The sequence below is a fragment of the Ammospiza nelsoni genome, chromosome 3 (assembly GCF_027579445.1).
Source record: "Ammospiza nelsoni isolate bAmmNel1 chromosome 3, bAmmNel1.pri, whole genome shotgun sequence".
Lineage (NCBI taxonomy): Eukaryota > Metazoa > Chordata > Aves > Passeriformes > Passerellidae > Ammospiza > Ammospiza nelsoni.
Window position 1 is genome coordinate 33,201,032 of NC_080635.1, and position 26,007 is coordinate 33,227,038.

General features: G+C 36.6%; 1 protein-coding gene across 2 annotated transcripts in view; it reads right to left on the reverse strand.

The window, feature by feature from the left end:
• Positions 1–26,007, reverse strand: part of AKT3 (AKT serine/threonine kinase 3) — a 151,581-nt gene that overhangs the window by 59,082 nt on the left and 66,492 nt on the right. For both annotated transcript variants that reach the window (XM_059467292.1, XM_059467293.1), the window contains 3 exons: positions 13,898–14,023; positions 1,918–2,029; positions 344–488 (listed from right to left, as the gene is read on the reverse strand). In XM_059467292.1, the coding sequence (XP_059323275.1) occupies positions 344–488; positions 1,918–2,029; positions 13,898–14,023 (383 nt within the window). The remainder of the gene's footprint in view (positions 1–343; positions 489–1,917; positions 2,030–13,897; positions 14,024–26,007) is intronic.

The window sequence follows — 26,007 nt, forward strand, 5'->3', positions numbered from 1 at the left end:
CCTAATTTGTACTGGGTATTATTTGCATGAGAAAAGAGGCAAAAGTACTTGTCTAAAGAAAATATTTTATTACCATACTTTCTAAAATAGCAAACAAACAAAAGGATGAAAAAATAGTCAAACAATAAGAAGAATGTTAGCATGTGCCTGAATGGCTGAACTTTGTTTTTCAGAAGCGCCATATCACCTTAACCAATAAACAAAACTAGAGCAGTTCAGCTTTATTGAAATAAATAAGTACTTTGATCTTATATTACGCTGAAATTTCTGCTGAAATACTATTCCCTGCATATTGGTTTACCTGACTAGACCATTCTCAAAAGTTATTTTTTAAGATCATTACCTTTCTTTTATGATGGGTTGTTGAAGCATCCATCTCTTCTTCTCCTATATTGTCTATCTGAGAAGTTGGACTACAGTTCATCCTCTCCTCTTCTTGCCTCTGAAGTCTGTCTGCTACAGCCTGGATTGCTTCTGTCCATTCTTCCCTATCATGAACAAGCCAACACCTCTATCAGAAACTCAAAAAATGTATTGCATAGTTCATAAAGTTTTTCACATGCTACATTGCTTCAATGTTCAATGTTCTTCTGTTACACAGCAGAAGACTCATATTAAATCAATCACTTCAATTTCCTTCCAATTCTTGCATTTTCTTAAATGGGGTGAAGTTCACCAGAAAGGATCACTATATGAGTAACTTCAAGAATTAGCAGCTTCTGATTCTCTAAGTGTTAGTGGAAACTTGAAAACACTTGTTCCAGGTATAATACACCCATGAGCACAGATGTCACTTCTTATGGAGTAGTATCTCATAATAATAACTTACTATTTTAAGAGGGGTTTTGGTATTCCCCCTCCCTTCAAGACATTTTCAGAGGAAAAAAAAATAGGATTTATTAAACCATATCATATGTTCAAGTCTTTGTCTCTCTCCTTTTAAAACTCAACTTACAGGCTTTTTCCCAAATTTCCCTCAAAAAAGGCACTCCAAGATACTAAATTCCTACAAGCATCCTAAAAACCTGTGGCTGCACTGAGGGACAGGCCCAGATGATGGTTCCTGTGGAGGGACAAGCAGGGCCAGCGGAGCAGCACAGACACACCAAGCAGCCCTTGAACAGGTCACAGCCCCACACCAAGCACGCTACCTGCTGCCTCTTGCTCAGCCAGAAAGGAATATGGGATATTTTGGTGGTATTTACTACTGAATGCAGAGTGAGCTACTACACTGCACAAAAAAAAGACAGGGTGGAGACATGGTACCAAGGTAGAATAAAAAAACCTCTAAGTGAAATAACAGAAAAAGCAAAGCTGTTGGTTATTTACGGATACAAAAAATGATAGCCAGATCATAGTACTGGTCTCAAAAGGATAGATGTCCACAGCAAGAAGATTCAGTGCATCTAATAGTAGACAGAGTATAGAAAATTTGAGTGCATTATCCCATATCTCCTCCGTTCATTAAAAAAACTTTTTGGTGCATTAAAAAGTTAATTCTTAAGCGTTTATGAATGTTTACTGAAACAAGAAAAACTAATAAGCCAACACAAAATAAATTATAATAAGCATGCTGCTTTCTGTGCCAAAAGAAAGAAGCACATTAGGAGGAGTAAGACAGCAAGGCTGGAAATATTTCAATCTAGGCTTTGGATGTTCAAAATTTAACACTTCAGAGACATATCATGACATAGTTTTGGCTTATTTGAACACACTCATCCCACCTACTCGCAGGCAACTCTTCTTACTCTAGTTATGAGCTCAGATAATATTTTACAGAAGCTGACTTAAAAATCTTTAACTAACTGCTCAGAATGTCACAGTTCCAAGTGCTGATTGCTGTGCAGGCCCAGCAGAGACTCTGCTGAGGCTTCTGCACAAGGATTGTGAAAAGGGAAACAAGAACAAAAACCTCACCGTTCCTCTGGAGTGTCTACATGGAACGTCCTCTCTATGACCGTGGTCCACTGAAGACATCTGATAATGAATGTGTTCGGCTTTGGTCGCTCTGTTTTCATTAGCTGACATTCTAGACAAATACATGACATTGCCTTTTTTATATATTGCCAGTTAACAGGTGAAAAGCAAACAAAACCACTTAGATGAAATTCATTCAGCTTATATATCCTCATCCAGAATCAATCCAGCACACAAGGAAATACAGAACAGCAATACAACCACAGGTTTGAACAAAAGGTAATAGGTAACAATAAAGCAGGTGAAGAAAGCAGTCAGAAGAATTGATGGAATTTGTATCATTGTCCATATAAAAATGCCATCTCCATTTATTAACTTGGTCTGTGTTATGAGGCTAAGTAGAATATTAGATCCTGGATTGCTATAGCATGCCAAGGAAACAGCAGTAGCCACTGGCATATTTTTCCATCTGCACCCAGCAGGAGGAATATGACATTTTCCCTTCAATGGTAACCATGTCACAATTACTGATAGTACTGTCACTTCAGGGAAAGGTTTATTATAAAATAGCCTAAGAAAATTCAGATGTTTAAATTAGTCTGATTATTAAATATAGAACAACCCCACACACACCACCAGTGGGGCTGCCCCAGGAAATCATCTAATTCTCTTTGTGCCCTAGGGCAGAATCAGATCTACCTATGCTATTTCTTGTAAGTATTTCTCTACACCCTTTCTAAAATCCCCAAAAAGTACTAATTTCAAAATGCTTGTGAGCAAACTATTCTATCCTACTATAAATAAATTAACTATTTTTATTGCTGTAATATTTTTCCTAGGATTTAATGCAACTCTTCCTATAATTTCAGCATACTGTTTCTTGCCCTTTTGACTAAATTACTTCATCTTTCCAGCAGCCATCCCTTTTAGACATTTGAACACTGCTTTATCTCTTTTCAGTCTTCTTTAAGTCAGTTCAATCCATGTGTCCCTCACCAGCTGTGCTTTCAGATCCAAGATCTTCCTTATCCCACAACTCCAGACATATTTCAGACCACCCATTACTCCTCTGTGGCAGGACCACACTGGTGATTCAGGCAATGGTTCAGCATTGCTGTGTATTAGTTCTACGATGCTGCACCAAACATTACAGCTGCAAAACTCTGACAATCTAAAACTCCTTATTCATGCAAATACATTTAAACATTTTTGAGAAGCTGAGGTTACTCTGTCAAAAGTGCTACTCGTTTTCCTGCAGCTACCACACCATAGACACAAACCATCACATCTCATGTCTGGAATATTATCACTTGTTCAAAGCCGATCCAGATCAAATGTGTGTGTGTGTGATCTAAAATGATTCATCGGGTTCACAAATCAATCAATAATGATATGGTAAATGAATTCCTGTTCACCTACAATCTGCTGTAACTTCTTTTTGATATAGTTACCACCTACCAGTTGACCCACACCTTTTACTTATGCAGCTTACTATTCTTTATTCCAGTTAATGTCAACGCTTTGCAGAAGTCATATGACATGTACCACTTAACAAGGCATGCTTTCCTTTCACAGAAATAAATTATTTTGGCTTGACATATTTTCTCTTGACAAATTCAGGATCCTGAAACCTCAACTATCATCTACTGCAATTTTTTTATTTGAAAAAACAAAAAAGTGTGGAAGTGGATATGTCTATCAATAGTATTTTTTTCTGCAGCTTAGCAGAACACCTAAGAAGCTTCACAGACACAGGTATGAGAAACAAAAGGAGTGAATATTGTGCACAGGTGTATTCCTTGATGAACAAATCTATATATTCACCATACATCTATAAATTATTATGTAAGTCAGATTGCTCACTGTCAGGAACAGAGATGACATTCCATTTAAGAAACATTTCATTAAAAATGAGAAACAGTAATTCACCCTCATTGCTTATACATGCTCTGCTAGGTCTTGGATGAAATGAGAACCATCCTCAATACGGAGAAGAAAGATCTACAGCAGGATGGACACAAGAAGAGGGAGCTTAACACAAAAGTTGGAAGGGAAACAAGGCAGATAGAAGCATGATAAGAGTAGAGTTGCTTAGGGTACTTAACCAGGGTTGTAGCCCAGTGCAATTATCCATGACATCAAAGAAACCCCCATCCCCAGGGGTATGGTTGAAGTCCAGCTACAATCACAGTGACAGTGAAGGGAAGGTTAACAGGCTTTTTTTTAACTCCCTCAGCTGAATTTCCAAGGAACATGTGGGGTTACCTTCCTAGCAGAAGAGACTAGAAGCATTGTCTGCTCTAAGATTATATCATCTTACTCCTGACAAAACCATCCTCTCATCTTTAATCCTATCACACTTCAATCATGTAGGCTGAAGTTTTCTTTACTGGGTGTCTGCCTAAAGCTGCACACTGCTGGAAAATGCTGCTTTTGGAGAAGAGACTTAAAACTTGGCAAATCAAGACCTTTGATATCCTTTTAGTATTCCTGTGAAAATGAAAGGCATCTGGCCACACTACATGTGGGAGGGATAAGAGTGCAGTGGGAGGAGGGTAAAAAATTACAGTAACAATTACTAAAGCATAAAATCATTGAAAAGACTAGGCATTGAGTATAATCCAGAGACTACAGCTATCTACTGCCTCTCCACATGCTAAATTGAAAGCATTTCACTTATATTCATAATGCCTTACCCTCTTCTTCAGACAGTATGACAAAGAATGTACTTCACTGAGGCAAAATCCAATGGAGAAAGATGGCATACAGCAAGCTATTTACAGGAGAGCTGTTATGAACAAAAGATGAGGGAATAAAGGGAGGAAAGTGGTAATAGGACAAGAAAAAGACTGGAATCTATATGAGAAAGAAAAGTATGGGGATAGCTAGAATATAGCCAAACTGGAGTACCTAGTTTAGAGAAAGGAAGGTGGGAAAAGCTGCCTGGGAGAAACATGAGCTGACTGTGTTAGGACAGTCTGAAGGAAAAAAGGTGCAGAGACAAACCTGCATAAAAATCTGTACCAATCAAAAAGCACATCCTCTCCAATGCCTCTGATGGAACTGAAGATTTTGAATTCCACCATTTATTTTCTCTTTGTCAATATAGACAAATATGCATACATTTAAATTGCATTATTTAAGTTTTCCAACTCATGCATGAAAAAAATGGAACTAATAGAATTACATCTGCTTATGACCAAATGCTATGTATATGGTCCTCACCTATATATGTATAAAATATATATATAGTATAGTATATGTAATATATAGTTATATATTATAGTTATAGTATACTATATACAGTTTATAATATATATTATATAATAGACATATAGTATATATAATATACTATAGAAAGTAATAAATATATACATTGGTATGTACTTCAAGTAAATCTGTATCTAATATACTACTTATATTACATTTTTTAAGTCAACCCTCAAAGTGATTATGCACATTATTAACAAGAACAAAATAATTATTAACATAAATAATAATAAAACATTTTTACAAAAAAATTATTCTGATTTTTCATTACAGATGATTAATTAAATCAATGAAAGGTACTAAAAAACTTCAAGAATTGAAAATGGTACTGAAAACAAAAAAACCTCCAGACAAATAGCCCCCAAGAATGCCATTGCACTATCACTGGAGGAATTATTGGAAAATAAAATTTAGGAAAACTTAATTAGTTTTGGTAATATTCCGTTATGAGTGGCTAAAGATTTGATTTCCTCGTAGAAGGTTAAAATTGAATACATTCCTATCCATCCCTTATGAAGCAAAAAGGGTTTCAGAAAGAAGTGGAGGACCAGTGTATTCCCAAAAGAGGTGTGCTACCCATTCTTCTCAAGTAGGTAAAAATAACTTCAGCCTGCTGATATTTAGTAGCCCCACATGCTTCACGTGCTGCTGTACACAAATGTATGGGCTGAACACTATTCCTGCCCTGACTGCAACATGAATAAAAAATCATCTGTGAATATCTTTCACCTACTACTAGAGGAAAGAAATCTATTAAGATGAATAAGTGCTGTAATACACAGTTACTGCTAATTATCAAAATATTTTTCTACTAATTAGTGGAAAAAGCATAGTAGTTTAAGACTGAGTGAATAGTTTGGAAAATACAAAAGCACAGAAGAAAGAGTGAAACTGGCTACTGAGAGCTGGCTCCGAATGCTCGAGTGATAGTTGGGTCATTACCAAGAGGAGAGAACATTCTACCATAATGTCTTCAAGTTTGCTACTATACATAAACATATGTAATTAAAGGACTGAATCTCAACTCAAAACAGTTGGAAGTCTAAATTATCATTCAAAAAGATGAGTAAGCCAGTAAACAGACAGACTCAACTTTGTGTTCTTGTATGCTAGCCATCTACAACTTGGAATTACACATTTTATTCCTAAAGCTTTCTGTCTTCCTGGGATGAAACCTCGGTCATGAGAACTTTTCCTTTAATATTAGAGGGGAGGAAATACCTTGGGGGAGAACACTTGTTCAAAGCAGCAAAATACAAAAACAGTAAAACAGGGAATGACAACTCTGTTCCAACAAGTGCATTTTTCTCCTTTGGCCATTTTTGGATGTATACCGAAAATGGAAAAAAATTAAATCAGAACAGTAAAAAGAAATGCAATGGATGTTTCTCAATTATTGAAATTATCCTTTTAAAAAACAAAACAAAGTCAGGTGCATACCAGAGGTTAACTTTTGTCTTCATCTCAACAACCAACCTGACAATTCTAAAATGCTAGACTATCTTTTTCAAATAACTGCTATTGTCTAAATTAAGTAGTTATGCTAGTTAAACTCTCCTGAGCAACTCTAACTACAAACTGTATTTCAAAACGTTCTGTTTACTTTACACCATTCTGAACCACAGATGACAAAGTTTGCTTGAAGCTGTAATTACTCTGCAAAGCTGGGAAGCCAATTAGAGGGCCTGAAACCTGCCAGTTCCAAAAAAAAAAAAAAAAAAAAAAACACAGATCATCTGTTCAGATTTTATTAAAAAGTTTGAATTCTATAACTTTAACTGTATAATCACCAGCATTCTTTTCCTAAATGCAGTCATTCAGCATTTAAAAAAATAGAACACTAATACCATTTTATTATTTCATATATGAAAGGCTTCAACTTCAGCAGAATGTGTTGATATGGCTAGACAGGAATACTAAACATTCAAGCAGCCATAAAAAATTGTACTAAAAAATGAACAGAAGGTTGCATATCTGAGAAATTATTTCTAATACAGACAATACAGACTGAGTTTTAGCACAGAGGATAACTTCCCGTGATTATCAAATTGTATTAAAAAAATAGTATCAAGCCACTGCTTGCATTATTTATAATGTTTGCACTTTTTAACATACAGGGAGAGTGTTGTCTTTACACAGATCTGTATGTCTCTGTGTATCTATCTATTTGCATAATAATTTAACCTTGATTTCTTATTTTTCTCTTGGTCTTCCCTTTACAAAATAAACAATTTTGTCCCAACCTTTGCCTATTTAATTGCTAATCTAATTTTTCTTTCATATCAAAATCAATTAACACACTCCTTACAAATCCCTTTTTCTGTTCCTGCTACTCTGCACTCCAAATCCACACTTCTCTCATGACCTTTTTGTCAGACAAATGTTGACAAATAGCAGAACAAATAGATCATTTCCATAACACAGAGGCAAATACACAGATTTTTGCTCATACACACATGAAAGTCCATGGATTTTACACATAGGAACAAACATACGTGTGTAGCCATACACACACCCTTTGCTTGGTCCCCTTTTGATTCTCTCACTTTACCCACTCCCTGAGGGAAATCTGCTTCTCTGAGGCTATCCAAAAGGCTTTGTTCCTTCTTACTACATCTTATCTAGGGGGAGTATCACCCTAAACCTAAATTTGGTCACACAGAGATTTATGTGAACAATTTAATATCTCTTCTTTTATCCAAACAAATACAGGTTTACCCTAAAAATGCTGTTTCCAAAACTGTTCATAATAGATTGTTTTTGTCCATTGTTCCCTTGACCACATCACTCTCTTTTGGGCATTTCCCATTTCTTACCCAGCTCTATCACATCAAATATAGGTAGCTGTTCAACATTGTCTGTCCCCACAGCCTACTCTCACCCTTGTTATCATTTTTTATTCAGTATCAAAATGCCACCCATCCCTTTACTGTGACAATTTCATCATCAGTTTTCTAAAGCATTTCTAATTTCTCTCTGTTTGTTATACTAGTTCTCTTTAAAATCTTCCTTAAAACTTTCCTTCACCGTGCATTTAAAAACAGGAGGGAGGGAAGGAGGGAGGAAGAAAAGAAGGGAGATGAGAGTAAAAATCTAACCTTGACAATGGATTAGTTGTTGATGTGCTGAGACCACTGCTTGTACTACAGGCTAATACTGTCTCATAGTTTTCTCATACTCCCCCCATCTGTTTGCATCCATCTGCTGTCACTTGTTTTATATTTGGAATTTTAGTATTTTGGAGCAGGGACTGACTTTTTGTTCTGTATGGGTAAAAATCCCACTTCTGTGGGGCTTGGCTCATGGCAAGTACTTATATGTGCTTTGATAATATAACAACAAATATGACCAAAAAAACCCATTATTATATTCCTTGAAGATGTAAAAGATCAAACTTTGTGCAGTTCACCATGATGCAAAGTCTTTTATTTCCAATACTTCAAAAAGTACCAAGGTAGCATCTATGTCTTTGTGCCACTACAACATTTGTCATTTGCCCCTTCACACAAAGAGGGAGAATGGAAATAGAAGATTTCTGTATGGGTTTTGCCTGGGCTTTACTTTGTTTTAATGGAAGAAAATAAAATTATCTGTCCTTCTCTGTCTTTCATGCAAACACTCCAGTTTTATTTAAGCAGCTGGGTATAATCACACTGGCATAAAAACTTTCAGGCCTGGCTACAAACTTCTAAGTCAAAAGGACAGAATACCAACTACACCACCTAGAAAGTATTCATAAAGCAATTTTAAAGCCTCCCAAACATTTCTCCATCCAATAGAGATGGAAATATTTCCTATACATGATAGATTCGAGTTTGAATTTCCACAGATGTATTTGCAAATGCAGTATATAACATGTACATTGATTTTTTTCTCTCAACTAGTGTTTTCAATATTGAATTAACATTACTTTTTCAATTTTACTATTATTACTTTGGAATCAAACTCACACTGTAATTATTAGTACAGTTATATCTTAACTCTGGGTTCATGTGATCCAGTATGGTAAAAAATTTTTTTAAATGGACTTAAATCTCATTGAAAAGTTATTTCTGGAGTTGCACACAAGGTTGTGTCTAATGCTGAAGTATTTTGATACATTAATTAATCTCACTTATAACAGACATACATATTCCCCTACACATTTCTTTAAAAAATATCTTCAGAATTCTTTGCATCCTAACATTATACCCCCGAAACCTTTCCATTTTCCTGTTTTGAAGATTTTTAGATCCTACAAATAATAAAATCTTGTCTCTGGCCCACTGAAGAGTTAAGACTAGGAAAAAGTAGCACAGATTCTCCATTTAGAATAGCCAAGGTTCTTGATAATCATTTAGACAGAGAAAATAAAAATAAAATAAAGTTTATAAAAGGTTACCTTTTCATGGTAATAATATTATAATAAATTGCTTTTTATTTTTAAGGACAATAAAAAGGGTAGCTGTACCAGAGTGCTTAGAAAGCATTATCTTTCAAGACAGGAAAAAAGTTCCAGGTGACATCATTTTTGGCCAAGGCTCAAAGGATACTGTAAAGGGATACAGCTCTTCCCAATTATTCCCCATGTAAAGATCAAAATGAAGGCAAAGGGCCAATTCTTAGAGACACTTCATCCCAAATGTGCTGTTTGATTACCTACACACTCACTGAGCATGTGAGAAGTTGGGGTTTTTTTAAATCAGTGAAGTCACAAATCTTCCTCAAGTAGAACTGAAGTAGAATTCTTCCCCACTCTGCTTTCCCAAATAATGCTGACAATCAAAGACCAAAGTGGTTTATATAAAGCAGCGTTTATTACACTTATACAGCAGTGAGCCAGTTGAAAACAGCATCATGAGGCCGGGTTGGATTTTTTTGAGGGGGTGGGAGGGCATTGAGGAAATACATCCTGTTACCCAGAGTATTAGTTTTGTTCTCAAAGAAGCATAATGGCGTTTTAAAAGACAGGACTTTTTTATCAGGCCTTTGCCTGTACAGAGAAGTCATACCAACTGAATCCAAAATTATTTTTAAACTGGTTCTGACTGCATAAATGCCTAAGCAAAAGCAATTTAAATTAACATATTTTATTTTGCAGTTGAAGTGGGCTAGGAATGCACACCCACTCAGTTACCATGACTCAGTCAATCAAGAGTATCTGTACAAGCTACAGCAGTTTGATTACTTGCAACTGCTCCACTCTACCTGAAAAGAGCTGAACTGATTTTGAACCAGACAATTCCAGAAAGCTCACACCTCTGAATTTACCCCTGCAAACCAGTATCACCCGGATTTAAGTTTTCCCAATGAACTTCCCACCCATGTAACTACACCGCCTTCATTTATCTTCAAGTGCACGGTGAGATACCACGGCAGAGCTTTGTGTGAGTCTCAGTGTCAAGGCATGAGCATGAAGGGACTAACAGCCTACTTCAAATACACAGCTCTCACATTCTCATTTAAAAGAAGGTGGGTTTGTTAGGTATAAAATAAGCTGGCTCCACAGGAGAGGAGCCAGTGATTCCTACACACTATTCAGTATCACCAAATCTGGCTGATTTGTTCTTCCTGCAACCTTGCAGCAGCTCCAAGATGCAGGGCAGGGTGCCCATGGCTGCCTTCTTCCCTGTGCACCCAAAGCTGGGAGAGTAGTGGCCACAGAGGGGTGAAGTCCATTCAGGACACCTAAGGCCAGCCTGTGTCCTTCCCCAGGGCTCAGCTCCAACCAGCCCCACTCTGTCATACCCTTCACTCAACTGTGTTTCATCTTCAGTGCTCCAAGGAAGAGAGATCCCTCATCTCCATTTCAGGCTCCCGTGGTTCCCCTGCTCTTTGGGTGGCTGGCAATGGACTGAGGCACATGTGTGCTGCCTCAGCCTCTCCCTCTCCAAGAAAAGAGTCTATCTGCTCACACACACTTCCAAATGCCTTCCCCCCACATTTCCTCCCAGAATACCCCAAGGAAAAGGCTTCTGAACACTCCATTCTATGACAAAACATTCCTCAATGAGAAAGGCTCTATTAGCAAAGACATATTTATCACTGGAAGCACTTTTAGCAGTCTGTAAAATAACTTCATTCTCTCCAGCCTTCTCCTCATTCCCAATGGAGTTCACAAATGACAAAAGACCAAAGAAAGAAATGCTTAGGTGTGGAACTTAAAAGTTATCTTGGAAGGAATCAGGGAGCCACACTAGGGGAAATGCTACTATGCCTGGGAAAGAGCTTTACTTTTGCAATATAAAAAATGTCACAGGAGTGGAAGGCAGGGGACACTGGTGGGAAAGTATCTGCACAATGGAAGTAACTAGCTTTACAGAGTTGCTAAGAAAGTTTTAAACAAGAATCATACAAAGTAGAACTGTGCAAACATTCCCATGTTTAACTCCAACAGTACTACAAAAATAATACCACAGCCTTGGCCTTTTCTGCTTAAATAACAAATTGCGAGCAAGAGCCAAAGATGTCTGTCATTTGGAGAGCAAAAAGTAGACTGAGACCACACTCTCACTTTACAGATAGCTACAAAGATTACATGAAGATAGGACTGTAAAGACAAATCTTTAAGTCCCTGCCAACCTAATCAAGATGGTATTAACAGTGATCTCACACTCCATCTGCCTGGCTAGTAATTTATGAAAACGTACTTCACTATTACAGGAAAAATATGTTGCGCTGCTTGTGGCCACAAACCTACTGCAGCAGCTCAGGAACTCTTGGATCAGAGGCCATGAGACCAGTTCTTGACATTTACCAGGTACTTCCCATGAGATGTGATCCATTCATACAGCAATTTTGTTTGTTTATTTGCCCTACTGATGAGCTCATCTTCAGACAGATAAAATAGATGATAAAAAACTTACAATCCCTTGCAATTTAGAGTGTAATACCATCCTGGTTTGCTTTTCATCCTGTGAATTCTACACAGGCACTCCACTTAATTTCATGAGATTCTTTTGATGAGTGTTACATCTCCCTATTCTTGCACTGATCAGCCAACGTTTCTGATAAAATTATGCCTTTTCCTGTCAGAAAAACAGAAAAAGTCATGCTTATCAAAACTGGATTTTTTCAATTAATATTGCATGCTTTAGCTTACATAGCCTAAGAATCAGATCTATGAGACTTGCTAGTTGCAGAAAGGATTTTTTTTTTTTTTTTTGGTGGGGGGGTGGTGGGGGTGGTGATGGTGTCATTTTGGAAAACAACGTGAAATCTTTCCATTTCCATCAAGGCAAAGTTCAGGGACAGCATTCTAATATCAGAATTACATAACAGAACCTCTGGGAACCAAAAAAACCCAACCAAAACCAGTACCAACACACTGGTAATTATGTTATAATAACTGCTGATTATGTATTTCTTTGCTTAGCAGAACTACCATTTGGATCACCCTTCTAGTTGGTGCAGCAAGGGAAGACAGACTATGCAATGGAGAACATGGTAAAGCAGAACAAAAAAGCCCACTGTATTTCTAGAAATCATCCTTCTGCTGAAAACCAGGGACCAAGTATCTAGAAAAATATTTCCTGGTAAAAAAAGAGCAGTTAGAATATGCAGAGCAATAACTAAGGAATGAATAATGGCCATGATTTAGTCAATTCCTACTCACATGAAAAACTTAAAGACATCACTGCTTTTATGCTGAATACCAACAAGGAAAAACAAGCCTCTAATGCTATTAGATGGTTTGCACAATCAATATCATTTTCTATTGCAATCAGAATATGTAAAGTTTTCCTCTTCTAGCTGTGAGATGAGAGCTTGGAGCACAAGATTATTTTCTTACCAAATAAAATACACAAATTACTTTGTATACACAAAGGCAGAGTCAGTCACAAGTACAATTTTATCAAGAAAATAGGAAAATTCAGTCTCAGTAGCACTTGTTCCATCTTCAGCAGTGAAGAGGAAGGGAACCCTTTCCCTAAGTACAAAATTAAAACTAAACACTGCCACTTTTTGTATAGCAGTACACTTAGTACAATTTTTAAAGAAATTGGATAAATCCTCTGAAAGGTTCTAGCTGTGGTATTTGCAACTCAGAGAGATTTTTTTTTTCCCCTTTAATTTTCTCCTCAAATACTTTCATTTCTGTTCAGAAACACTCACCGATCTCACTCTGACTGATCAAAAACCCTACAAATTTGTCTTTTAGAAACATTCTTGGAAAACACGCAATCTTCACTTTATCCAACAGATACACACTTTGTGGCTTTGTTAATATATGCAAATTGTCTGATTGCTTGAAATTACTCATTAACCAGGCTGGAGAGCTGATTACCTGATTATCCAAGAGAAAAATAACTTAGCATGATTCTGTGTCATTTGAAAGTCTAGATAATTTTCTAATTAATTTGAATTTTCAAGTGAATTCAGAGATACTAATGAAAAACAGAGAAGAGGTCAGCAATCTAAATAAAGGTAAACTTTCCAGGAATTTTCTTCTTACAGCAATCATTTGTCAAATGTCATTGTTATTTAGAGACACTTTAGACACACACACACAAAAAATGAGAACTTAGACATCTAAAAACATTCCAAATGGTTCTTCCATGCTACTGTAAATACATCTTGTAGAGCTGGATGTAAGATTAGTGGTGCATTAGTATGGCACATGGCACTAAACTTACAGTGTTACCAATAAATTCTGAATTATACACGAAGCAATATGTAGCAGATAATCTGTCAATATGCTGAGAGAATAATAAATACTGGAAATACATACTTGCCACTGAAAAGTTGTTGAGTGGATATGGCAGATCCACATCCTGGGGCTTCTCCTTATAGCCTATGAAAGAGCCATCTGTCTTTAGCAGGAAGTATCTTGGCCGCCAGTTTTTTATATATTCTCCTAAGGGAGAAGAAAAAAAAAGTTCATTAACACTGTAGAAAAAAAACTCCAAACTTGAATATTAAAAAACATATCATATTATCAGCATCAAATATTAATTATACCAAAATATTTTCAGATGTTTTCGATTTACAGAGAAAACCTTAACTCTGTCCAAAAGAAGGGACAATTGAATTGCAAGGGTAAGCCTGGAATCTACAACAATGCCTCTGGAATAAGAAGTTATAGTTATGGTATACTAGTGTTGTATAATTCTGAATTTTATCACTCTATACTGTTCAAATATCCTACATGCTTACACAATAAATAATTTAAAATTTTTTTCAGGGAAAAAAAACCAAGCTCTACAGCTTGACTTTTAATGACCAAATGAAATCTGAACTGCTACAAGGTAGAACACTTACCCTGCTGAGCCAAACCAAAAGTCATTAATTTTCTCAAAACATACACTAAGCAAATACAAGGAAGTTGAGGGTAATGGGAAAACCTACACAAAATATACTTTAAAATATAACTGAAAGCAAAAGGAATAAACAGGAAAAAGTAGAAGGCAATTACCTTCTAAGAGGTAAGTCCACCAATAAACCTATCATGCCACCTTTCCCCTACCCCAGTCTGAGCTAAAGATTCTCAGTTCTGAATCTATGAGGAATTTCATATCAGAAACATTCACAACACACAACTCCTTAATTAATGCCACTTATTTGCTATTAAGGGTAAAAAATTTCCTTAATACTATTATACTTTACAATGTCACACCAGAATTCAGTAACAATTTCATTTTTAGACTGCAATTACTCAGTTTAGTACAGGTTAGTTTAGATTTGCCCAACTTCCCTCATCTTTGATTTCTATAAGGTCTACAAAGGAAGTAATGACTATTGCTAAAGCTTTATTTAAAGTCACTTTCATCATTATACATGTGAAAAAACGTGCATTAACAATTTCAGGGAAAAAAAGTGTATTAACAATGCAGAATTTCCAACAAGGAACCTAGGACTTCTCACCATTTGTGGGATGCTCAGAACAACCATGCTGAGGGCTGCAGTGCTCCTGGGCTAAGCCCCAGCCTACAGTGCCCTTAACCATCTCAGCACCTTGTTAGCCACAGCTAGACAGCATTTAGGCCATTCAAAAGTCAGGAAGAAGCTTATATCCATCTAACATAGAAGTTACTTCATTAAAGGGTAATCTAAAAATTCATTCATTGCACCTTCACCTTTCCATCACAGCAATCAACTAATTGTCACTGAAGTTCAACATGGGAATTGCTGACACGGCCTCAATGAACTTGAGCACAGCTTGTAAGGATTTTGACCATACCCATGGCTTAACAAATCCAACCACAGCCACTAACATGTCCAATTTTCATGTATTTAAGCAGAGAAGGGGAGTATGGAATACAGGATGGAGAAAAGAACAAGTAACACTGGGCTACTCAGGCTGGCTTTTGTAGCAAAACTCTTCCTATTGAGTCCCGCTTCTAGATAGCAGGGTACTTGCTTGACTTTGCTACACAGACATTTTCACATAGGTAGAAAGAGTAGAGAAAGTCCAAGTGTGACTTAATTTGACCACTAAATAAATAGAGCAGATATGGCACTAGTTACATTTGCATTGATGCAGAGCTTTATCTCAGGCCTCTGGTTCTGGTTTGGCTGAGAACATCCCTACTGATACTTCCAGTCTGAGCTCATTTCACTGCAGGAAATCCCAATTAACATGAAAGCATACAACAAAAACCAAATCAAAACAAACAGGTACAAGATACTTTGTAAGCTGAAGAAGAAACACAAATGCAGTGTGGGAAAACAAATGTGTAAATTTAATACCAACAACAGGGAAAATCTATATCAGCATTATATGAAAAGCAACAAATTAAGTTTGCTGAATACTTGAACATAAATAACCATAGGCCTAAGTAAAGGAATGAGTCATATTTTAAAAATATTTAAAATATGCCCTGCAACAAATTTTATGAAATTTGCATGGACTCAATAGTTGAAGCCAAAACAAAACCTTATGTATCAGATCATCCAATATAAGTTTTAAAAATATTAACATACTAGTTGCCTTCTTAAAGAGATGAAAAAGAGAATCTTCTGTATTTTTCTGATAAATTATTTCTCATTTCATTGTAAGAGTGAGTGAGAGAAAGTGCCTGTTACTGGGTTTGCAATCTATCCAGATCTTAGCCTTACCTAGAAGGCAGGCACCTACACCTGCTGAAGAATTCAAGGCCAGCATGGAGACAATATCAACCTGCTTAAAGCAGGTCAGCCATCCAAGGGCTCAGGTTTCAAAGACAGTCCTCCTTTCTGCAAGGAATAAACTGGAGAGGGAGATAAGCAGATTCTGCTCTAGGGATCAGGGCTGATAGGGTAAGTACACTTAAAAGTCACTCAGGAAAGAATGGCAGCCTTTGTTTGCTTACATACACTCCAGAATGAAACCTGCTGGAAAAGGAGACCATTCTTCCAGGTGGCCTCACAGACCCAGCACACACTCCTCTGATGCTTACTCCCTCTTCACCACTTAGGACAACACTCAAGGTTGAGTACCCAGAAGGAGCCAAAAACAGATTCTCTTCATTAGAAAACTGGGCAGATTTTTAATCACCTGCTGAGTTATGCAGCTGATGCTATGCCTGGAGAAGACCCATTAGAAGAACAGAACAGCACTTTCAAGCTGCTCTGAAGAGTTAGCAACTCTGGATAGAAGCTAATCATAGGACAGGCATGTATCAGTTTACCTATGAGCATAGCTGTACCTCTGTCTTTGCTCTACAAACTGGAGCCTGACACAGAAAAAGCAATTTTAAAACAACTGCAAAACACTATGGCTTCATAAGGATCCATATATCTGTTTCACAGACATATTTCTTTGAAGAATGTTTTTCCCAAGTGCTTTCCCAACATGAGTCATGCTCAGACTACTTTTTCAAAAGTACTGCTTTTTCTATATGAACACACAAACCTTGGTTTTGTCTTGAAAATACCAATTCCTCTCCAAGGCCTATATGTGAATATTTAACACCTGCCCTATACTTACTTTGTAATTTAATTAACAAATGGGTGAACACTTTTGAAGACTAAACAGTGGAATCAGAGAATAGTTCACTTAGCTGCTCAAGTGGGTTAAGGGCTCTCAAGATGCACTCTAGGTTCTCTCTTGTAACTGCATTCCTTTTACATAACCTGCCTAAAGGTAGAAAAATATTTTAGTCCATACTTCTTAATACACATGCTTACTGATACGCCTTGAAAGAAATTCACCATACAAAAAATGCTAGAGCAAAGCAGGGTATTTGAAAAGAAAAACACTTCCACATGTCTTCTAACTTAGCAGCCCTGTATTTTTAAAAAAAGGGTATTTCCCGGTATTATCAATATTAAATCACTTCAAAGATATTTGCAATGAATGTTTATTAAATACCTCAACAGAAGTAAACCACAGGAAATTCTCGTGTGAATTTCTTAAATCAAGTGAAAAGGAATTCTACAAGAGAGAAGTTCAGGCAGGCTAACCAAAACACAAGATATCCTGACAATTTAATAAAATGGAGCTGCAGTATTTGAAAAAGCAGTGGATCTGCCATAGAGCAATAATCGCTTTGTACCCTGCTTCCTACTGAGTTAATGGAAGTTAAATTATTGTTTTGCCTAAATTTACACCCTTCTTAGTTGAAAACCACATTCTTTTAGGATCTGTTTATTAGACAGTAAGAACAAGTCTCTAATTGCAACTACTGCAGCAAAGAAAACCAAGTATATCCTACATAATTTTTATTCTAGGCAAAGTTTTTTAAGCTACTTGAGGAAAGTGGCACTAGAATATGCATCTGGCTGACACATACAGACAATAAATACATACACGCAAAATACAAATTTTATGTTGTAAGGGTCTGCTTTTTTAATAACTACTGAGAGAATACACCCAAAAGATTAGGTAAGACAGCAGTATGTTCATGAAGCACATGAAAATTCAATCTGATCTTCATGCAAAAAGCACCCTCGTAACATGCAACTCTTTAATTAATGTTGTATTTAATAATACACTGGCTAACAACAGCAACAAAGAGTGCTTAATGAAGGTTTGTTTAGAACATGACCCTCGTGGCCGCCTCTTTATTTGCCTCTGTACTGCAGCCTTAATGATTTTTCTTTTTTTGCCTTTGACAGCCAGTAACAAGAAACCTGCCTTCAGGACATTTCACAATCTACATTTATTCCAGTGATGCAATGCTGGTAGTCTTCCTACTGCTGAGAAGCTTCAGAAAGGAGAGCTTTCTAAGAAATCATATGAGTAGTAAAAAAAAATCTGTGTTAGACAAATGTATCACCCAAAAGTTTGCAATTTTTTTAAATTTACCTCACAACTCAAACTCTCCCTTCAACACTTATTTCACCTCAGATTCCACAGTTGCTGTTGTGAGTCTCACCATTTGTAATCCTTAAGCATGTGAAAATTTAGCAATTATTGAAAAATTAATTAGTAATTTAAAATTAATCTTATTATTTTAAAATGTATTTTTTTAAAAAACACTTTGGCAAAACATCTACATTTTTCAATATGTAAATGGTTTCAGAGGTGTGAAGGAAATGTCTTTAATATACAGTGCTGATAAGCAACAGAAACCTGAGTTCAAAAACTTGCTTCCTTAAAAGAAGCAACAGCTGCCACACAGACATAAGTGAGATTTAAGGGGGAAAAAAAAAAGGAGGGGAAAAAACCCCTCCAAAAAGAGAATACACCAAAATTCTGCCTCTTGTCTGTTCCATCAACTTACTCAAATGGATTTAATAGAAATATTACACAAACATTGTCTCCCTTTTTTTTTAAGGCACTCTTTTTGTTAGAACAAACTCCCTACAATACATTTAATAAATAGATGGGGAAAAATTGAATTTATCAAAGAGCATTAAACAACATTATATAAAGTAAATCATACAGTTATATGGAAAATTTTTTTAAGAAACAACTGTAATTAATGTCAGGTCAAATAAAATTATCAGAAGTAGTGCCAGTGGTTTTGAGATTGAATTTCCTTACCTTGGCCCTCTGAGGGCAGTGTTACCTAACACACGATTGGAAGCATCAGCAGACTATTTGATTAAGTCAGTAGACACTAAGTAAATGCAAAGCATTTCTGTTAGAATATTTACTTATTTTTAATTTCATTATAAGAAATTTGCAGCACAGTTCAAAGCTTTTGTACAAAATGAATGTTTAAGATAACTAAAAATTATACCAATCCTCATCATTTATGTCCTTCAGTCTAATGTAAGTATGTAAGGATGTATTAAGCAAAGTATTTTACAAAATCTTATTGCATAGTAAAAATTTAAATGAAACTGTGATTTTTCCTAACATGCCTTAGCATTTTAAAATGTATTTTTATTAGATGCCCTCTCATAAGTACTTGCTGGCAGTTAAAAGAAAAGCAGAATTTGGAACTACCACTTTCTGATTCTCTCTTACACTGTGAGATAGTGATTATTTATTTATACTAACTGCTTTCCCACAGTTCCCAGTAATGCTGAATGACATTTTGAGCACATCTGTACTTGAATTAGACAAATGAATTTTTCCAGTCCCAGCTGAGAAACAGGAAACATTTCATGATACACGTGGCCATTAGCTTATGCCACAGCTAGGTTTCCATTAAGTTTCTTGCAAATTGGGAAGTTTAGGTGAGAAAGTTCAAGTGCCTTTTACTGTCCACAAAATCTCAATAATTCAGATAGAAGACTGCTCAGTTTATGCCCAGCTATTTACAGGTATCTGGCCAGACACCAGTGGAAACCCCCCAGATGTAAATATTGTGCAGAGAGCAGCGAGCAGCCTCGGGTGGGAGCTCCAGAAGTGCCTCAGCTGAGCAAGGGGGGAGGAAAGCAGGGACAAGCCTCTGTCCTCCATGCCAGCCCAGATGCACTGAAGAGCTGGCAAACAGTGGATTCTTTGTTCCTGAAGCAGCACTGAGTAGTGACCAAGGAGAAGGGCTCCTCCTGGCAGAGCAGATTCCTTCCAAGCAGAGGTGCAGTCGCAGGCAGGGAGAGGCCACGGAGCAGCTCTGCAGGGTTTCAGGTGCACCTCTGAAGTGATGGGGAGGACCAATCTCCCCAGTGGAAAGATTCTCCCTGCTCTTACTGTGGGGTTTTCCTCCCCTCAGGTTGTGAATGCAATGTACAAACATACTCCAGGGTTCTAGGGTTCAAATCACCAGCCACCGTGGTTTTTTCATTATGACTGGTGGAGTGAGTCATTGTCCTATCTTGTACAAATGCAGCAGCACTTCAGCCCCTGCTATTTATTCAATGATTTCCTGTTGCATTAATAATCTTTTCTCTAACACATGAAAAAAAATCTAGAGGAAAGTATTCAATAACAGAGAGACAGACACACCATTATTCACACATAAATGCAGTTTTGAAATTGGGCATCGACAATATCCACTCAAAATTACTAACGTGTTTTGGCAACACATAGAAAATAAATGTTCATTTTCATATGCATGCAATTTTGTCCTTTTAAAAAATTATACCAGAAATATTGAGTGAGCTGACATCCTGACAAATTGAGAATTGACCTTTACCATGCCCATTGTGAGCCAGCAGGAAGAAAAACTTGCCAGTTTCAACATCACTCTCACTTCCCCTTCATTCTTGAAGGATAAGAATTAGAACAAAAAACAAATTAAATAGCAGTTGCTATTAGCACATGCTGTCTGGAACAACAAAGTCCTCTATTGCATCAGCATCTCTGAGCAACAAAGGTGATCAATATTTTCTAAATATGCTTGCTATTCAGGAATGGAAAACCAAGGTCTGGATTCTGGAAACATTTAGGAACTCTGCTCACATTTTCTAAATATCTCTCTTAACAAGGCAATATAGGATAAAAGCCCAAAAATGCTGCATTATTTAAATGGTTTTCAGAGCAGTTTTTTATTTATAATAGTGATAAGCTGTATTTGTGTAAACACAAGCATTCTAAATATTGTTTCACATATTTTTATAGCTAATGTTTTCAGTACTTTTAAATATATATATTTTCTAAAGATTTATATATTTTTAATATAGCAATATCAGCATCAAGTGGTACTTTGTATAACAGAAAAAATACTACTTTCTTTTTTTCTGCTTTTATTAAGTGCTAGTAGACCAAAGGATCTTTTTCAGGTTTTGAAAACATTTTAAGAGTAAGACAAGTATACAAATATTAATCTATATATTATAGAGCAAATAAGACAGTCAGTTACAGCAGCAACAATTTAGATTCATGTACTTCGTAAAAACGTATTAAGTCAGATGATAAAAATACAAATGCTTTTTACATGTGGCCAAGTTGAGTTAAACATCTTCTTCATATTATCTACTTACAGCATTTTGTAAAACAGCTAACACTGGTTTACACAAGAGATTTTCAACTGTCCATTGTTTGCAAAAGAATATGGTGAGTTTGACAATAGCATTATCATTCAACTGAGTTTCTTTAACAGATACGTGCGTTGTCAAAAATTACGTGACTTTTCACCCCTTAAAACTGGTACACTTGCTAGCATGTTTTTACAAAGCAAACTGTCTCACTTTTAAACCTGGCACATTGCAATAATTTTAAAATAGCTCCTCTGAACTTTCTCCTTGTCACTAGGTGTGCTCCTAGGCTCAAACCTTGCTAGGTGCCAAAAAGCCAGCACCAACACCATTCACCTACGTTACTTCCTCAAGGCACATCACTGAAGTCAAGCTCTTTGCTTTGTCACTTAGTCTGTATCATTTGCAAATATCAGTATGAGAAAAGCACAAGCATTCCTCAAGGTGCTTGAGCCCGAAGACCCCATTTCTGCTGCACACATCAGAAGATCTTGGTTGCACAAAGTGTTTCAAGATATACAGCCTTGCAGCACTGCCCAGAGTAACTGAGCTTCCCACCAGCAGTGATGGAACACATAAAACACCACAATTCTGGGAAGAAGAACCAACAATCCAACCACAGGGCAAAAAGCAAATCTCCATTTGCAGTGCTGGTGACCTCTGTCTAGGCTCAGATGCAGAAATCGGTATTTGGGCAGGAGGCAGCCACACCTGAATTTGCAGTTAAAACTGACATAATCCAAAAGTGACATCTCCCACTCTGCCACAGCGATGACAGAAGGGCACATCAAATGCTCCCATCAGTAATTATTGTTATCAAGGACCTACAGATGCTTATTAGATTTAAGGTGGAAGCAACAATTTAAAAAAATAGCTCCTTGGTAAGGGCTTAGTGGCAAGCACTGGTACGGTTCATTCCAATAATATTCAAGTCATGCTGTAAAGGACCATAAAACCCTGATCCATACTGATAACATGAAGACATGTCTGCAATCCATATCCACAATGCACTTCAACCACTCTTTCCATTTTTCAGTTCAGTGCAGATATCTGAATGTTGAATGTCACGTAATATTATAGAAGAAAATGCATTCTTTTAAAGTTTCCACTTTTATCTACTAAGTAAGAGATCACCTGCATAACAATGCTTTCATTTAGCCTTTCTGGGCTAACTTAATTTCCCTCTATGCTTATATCCTTTCTCACATTTCTTTCACAGTATCCTGGAAACTCACCATAATCACTGAACAAGAAATAAGAAACGATTTTAGCGAAAGAAAGAAAACTTTATTCCTACGGAGTGATCCAAATTTATTTTATGTGCAACTGTCAAACGGGAAAATGTAAGTTATGCCTGACCAGCTCCTTGCCTTCAGAGAACAAACTGAAAATAAGATCAAGCTAAAGAGAAAATTAGTTGCTAATCTCATTCTAACCCCTATCATACTCTATAGTACAAGACAATCACCAATTGGCACTTTCTGCATAAGAAAAGCTCAGGATGCAGAAGTAGGGGTATGCAATGTACCAGTCTTGCAGCAGACAGACAAAGCTATGTAAGAACTTGCAAAGCACCTGTCCCCCAAATGTCTGAGACTGAAATAACTACATTACTCTTTCTAAGTCCACAAGTACCAAATTTGTTAAGTTGCTGCTTTGGGTTTTTTTTTAAGCTCACCACATGGAGAAATCAGAAGTTTTCTTCCCTATTGCAAGAAAAGGCTCTTTTCTCTTTTTAGCAATAAACAACGGAGGGAGGGAAGACATTAAACTCCTGAACTAATTAACAGAAGTAAAGGAGGCGGTGGGGGACAATGATAATTAATATGTACCCTCCTCCTAACCAAATCTCCACATACATTCATTCTGTATATGCACACACAACAGCAGCATCATAAACCGTCTCAAGTTCTTGCCATTATTCAGTTCGACATCTGCACATGTTTATGCGTCTCTCCAAACAACCTCTTGAACACCCTGCTGGAGCTGTCATTTTTTTCTTCTCCCTATCTGGCAGATGGCAAGTCAACAATCGGCATCAACAGCAGCCGAATATCTCCCCCCTCCATCCAACCCCCCTAAACAGACACAATAATAACTTCTTTGTGCTTCCCCACAATGCAGCTGCTTAAACCATTTCGCTACAAGGCTGCTTTGCCTTAATAAAAAAAAAAAAAAAAAAAAAAAAAAAATCCCTTCTGTCAAGTCTAAAAAGCAGCATAATGTTAAGCAAGCTAAAGCCACAGCACAGCTGCAAACGGGCAGACACATTGACAGCTCCTCCCTTAACAAAGCCCTGTGAATTGAAGGGGGTTCATCTGAGGCTCACACAGTAATTAGTATAAAAAAGTCCGACAGCCTCTATTATGCTAGGAAAAAAAAACTGGACAGAACTGGGCTGCTGTTTTGCGTCAAGAGTTCTGCTGCAGAGTAGATAAATCATGTTGGGTTTTTTTCCTCTCTTTTTAAAGACAGTAATAAGGAGGATGAGAGAAGCTAATTTGAAAACTTGGACACAGTAATTGTACCATATGGTGAGCATTTATCCCTTCTGAAATACACGCTAACAGTCACTTACATGCACAGTGCTTTGTTTTACAGTTGTTATTCTCCCTACCATATTCATAAAATGGATCTGAATATCCGATACTCCAGAGAAGTTGTGTGTAATTAGCAGCAAAACTGCCTGTGCTTAATATATTGGCCTACCATAGCAATCCAATTAATTGGAAAATCCCATGCCCCCGAATTTAAATAGCGTCCACTTCAAGGACTTTTTTTATTTCTCTAAAACTGGCTAAATATCACACATGGTAAAGTTCAGAGAAGTAATTTATTGACACTAATACTCCTTGATACTGTTGGCTCTAAAACATATCAGCAGGAAGTATTTTTCTTCTCATCCATGCAGTATAGAGAAATTAAGTCAAGAACCATTTAAGAGTAACCAGAAAACATTTCAGTTCCATTATATTTGGGACAGGAACTACTCTGTAAATTAAAGGTGAAACTGAACTTCAACACAGGGCACGGGAGGGAGACAAAGACTTCAAATGCACTCCCACTACTCCACCCCCATTTTCTTCCTGGATCATCCTTTGAAATATTTTTGTTAATAAACCAAACAATTCATAAGGACCTGCAAAATTTGGAAAATATACCACCCAGCCCTTAGGACCTGCTTGCTCCTAAGCACCTATTTCCAGCTTTTCACCCCATTCTTACAAGCAAATCATCATGGAATCACACACGATAAGGAACCAGCTGAGTGGAGCTGGGAAAATGTAGGTTTCTTTACATAAAGAAACACTGTAGTGAAATGGTAAAATTAATCAATATTAAAGTGCTGCTTCCAGAAAATAAGATGTAGTAAACTTCCAAGCAAGGGAAATAAAAAAACTCGAACAGATTAGGAGTTGGAAATTTGGGGAAAAATTAACCAGACACAAAATGAAGTCTGCAGCTGAGCATAATATATTTGAAAAACACCAAGACGTATTCTTTCTGTTGGTTTTTACCTCAGAAGACAACAACAGAATCTATGTCAGGTAACAGAAAAATACTTTCAGTCACTCTAGGTCAAAAAGGAGGTATTGGAGCTGACTGTTAGGTACTAAAGAGTCCCAGAACTAGGCAGAATACATCCACAATTACTAAGAAATTGTAAGTGAGGTGAAAGCTACAGGCAGAAAACAGCTATCCTTCACCGATAACAGTTCAACTGAAGGATTCTAAATGGAGAATTATACCCCACAGCCCCAAGGAAAAAAAGAAAAAAGAAAAAAAAGTTTAAAAAAACCTTGAAAATTTCAAGTCACTTGGCTGGATGGCAATCAAAGAAAACTCTTTAAAATTCTAGTTTTAATCACACAAATAACACAAACTTACATAAGATAAACAAGGCAACACTGTTTTTGAGTAGAAAAATGATGCCCATCAAATGGGCTATCTTCAAGTATATCAAGAAAATATAATGGATGAAGACTGACACAATCTATTTCATATTTTAAGAAAAGCTCTTAATAAGTTTAAAGAAACTAATTGTGTGAATGAAAAAAAAATGTGGTGAAACAGAAAAGAGAAAGTGAATTGGGTAAAACAAGGAGGTCAAAATAGGATTACATAGTCTAATGTTCAACTTTCAATCCATGAAGCTCGACAGTTTTCCGTTAGGAGCATTTTCAGTCAATATATACAAGAATCTAGGGTTACCACTGGATATACTACCTGACAGTAAAACTATTTAAGTTTATTAAGAATGTGAAGAATTTCAGAGTGGCAACTCTATGACAGTGACTTGAGAAACACCAGACAAAATACAGTGAAGAATTACTTGAATTAATAAACAGTTACAGAAATAACCTGAAATGCTCACACACTGTTTAGTTTTAGATTAACTGCTAAAGAACAATTAATATAACTCTTTTTTAAGTATGCAACACTGAGAGGAAAGGAAAATATTCTCATTTGTAAAGTTACAGAATTTTACAAACACTGTAAATATTATTCCAAGGTAAACAAAGAAATTACAGTTTTGAGAACTACATTTTTTTTCAATGACAAGACAACAGAAGAGCTTCAGAGGCAAAACAAGCACACAGAGAAATA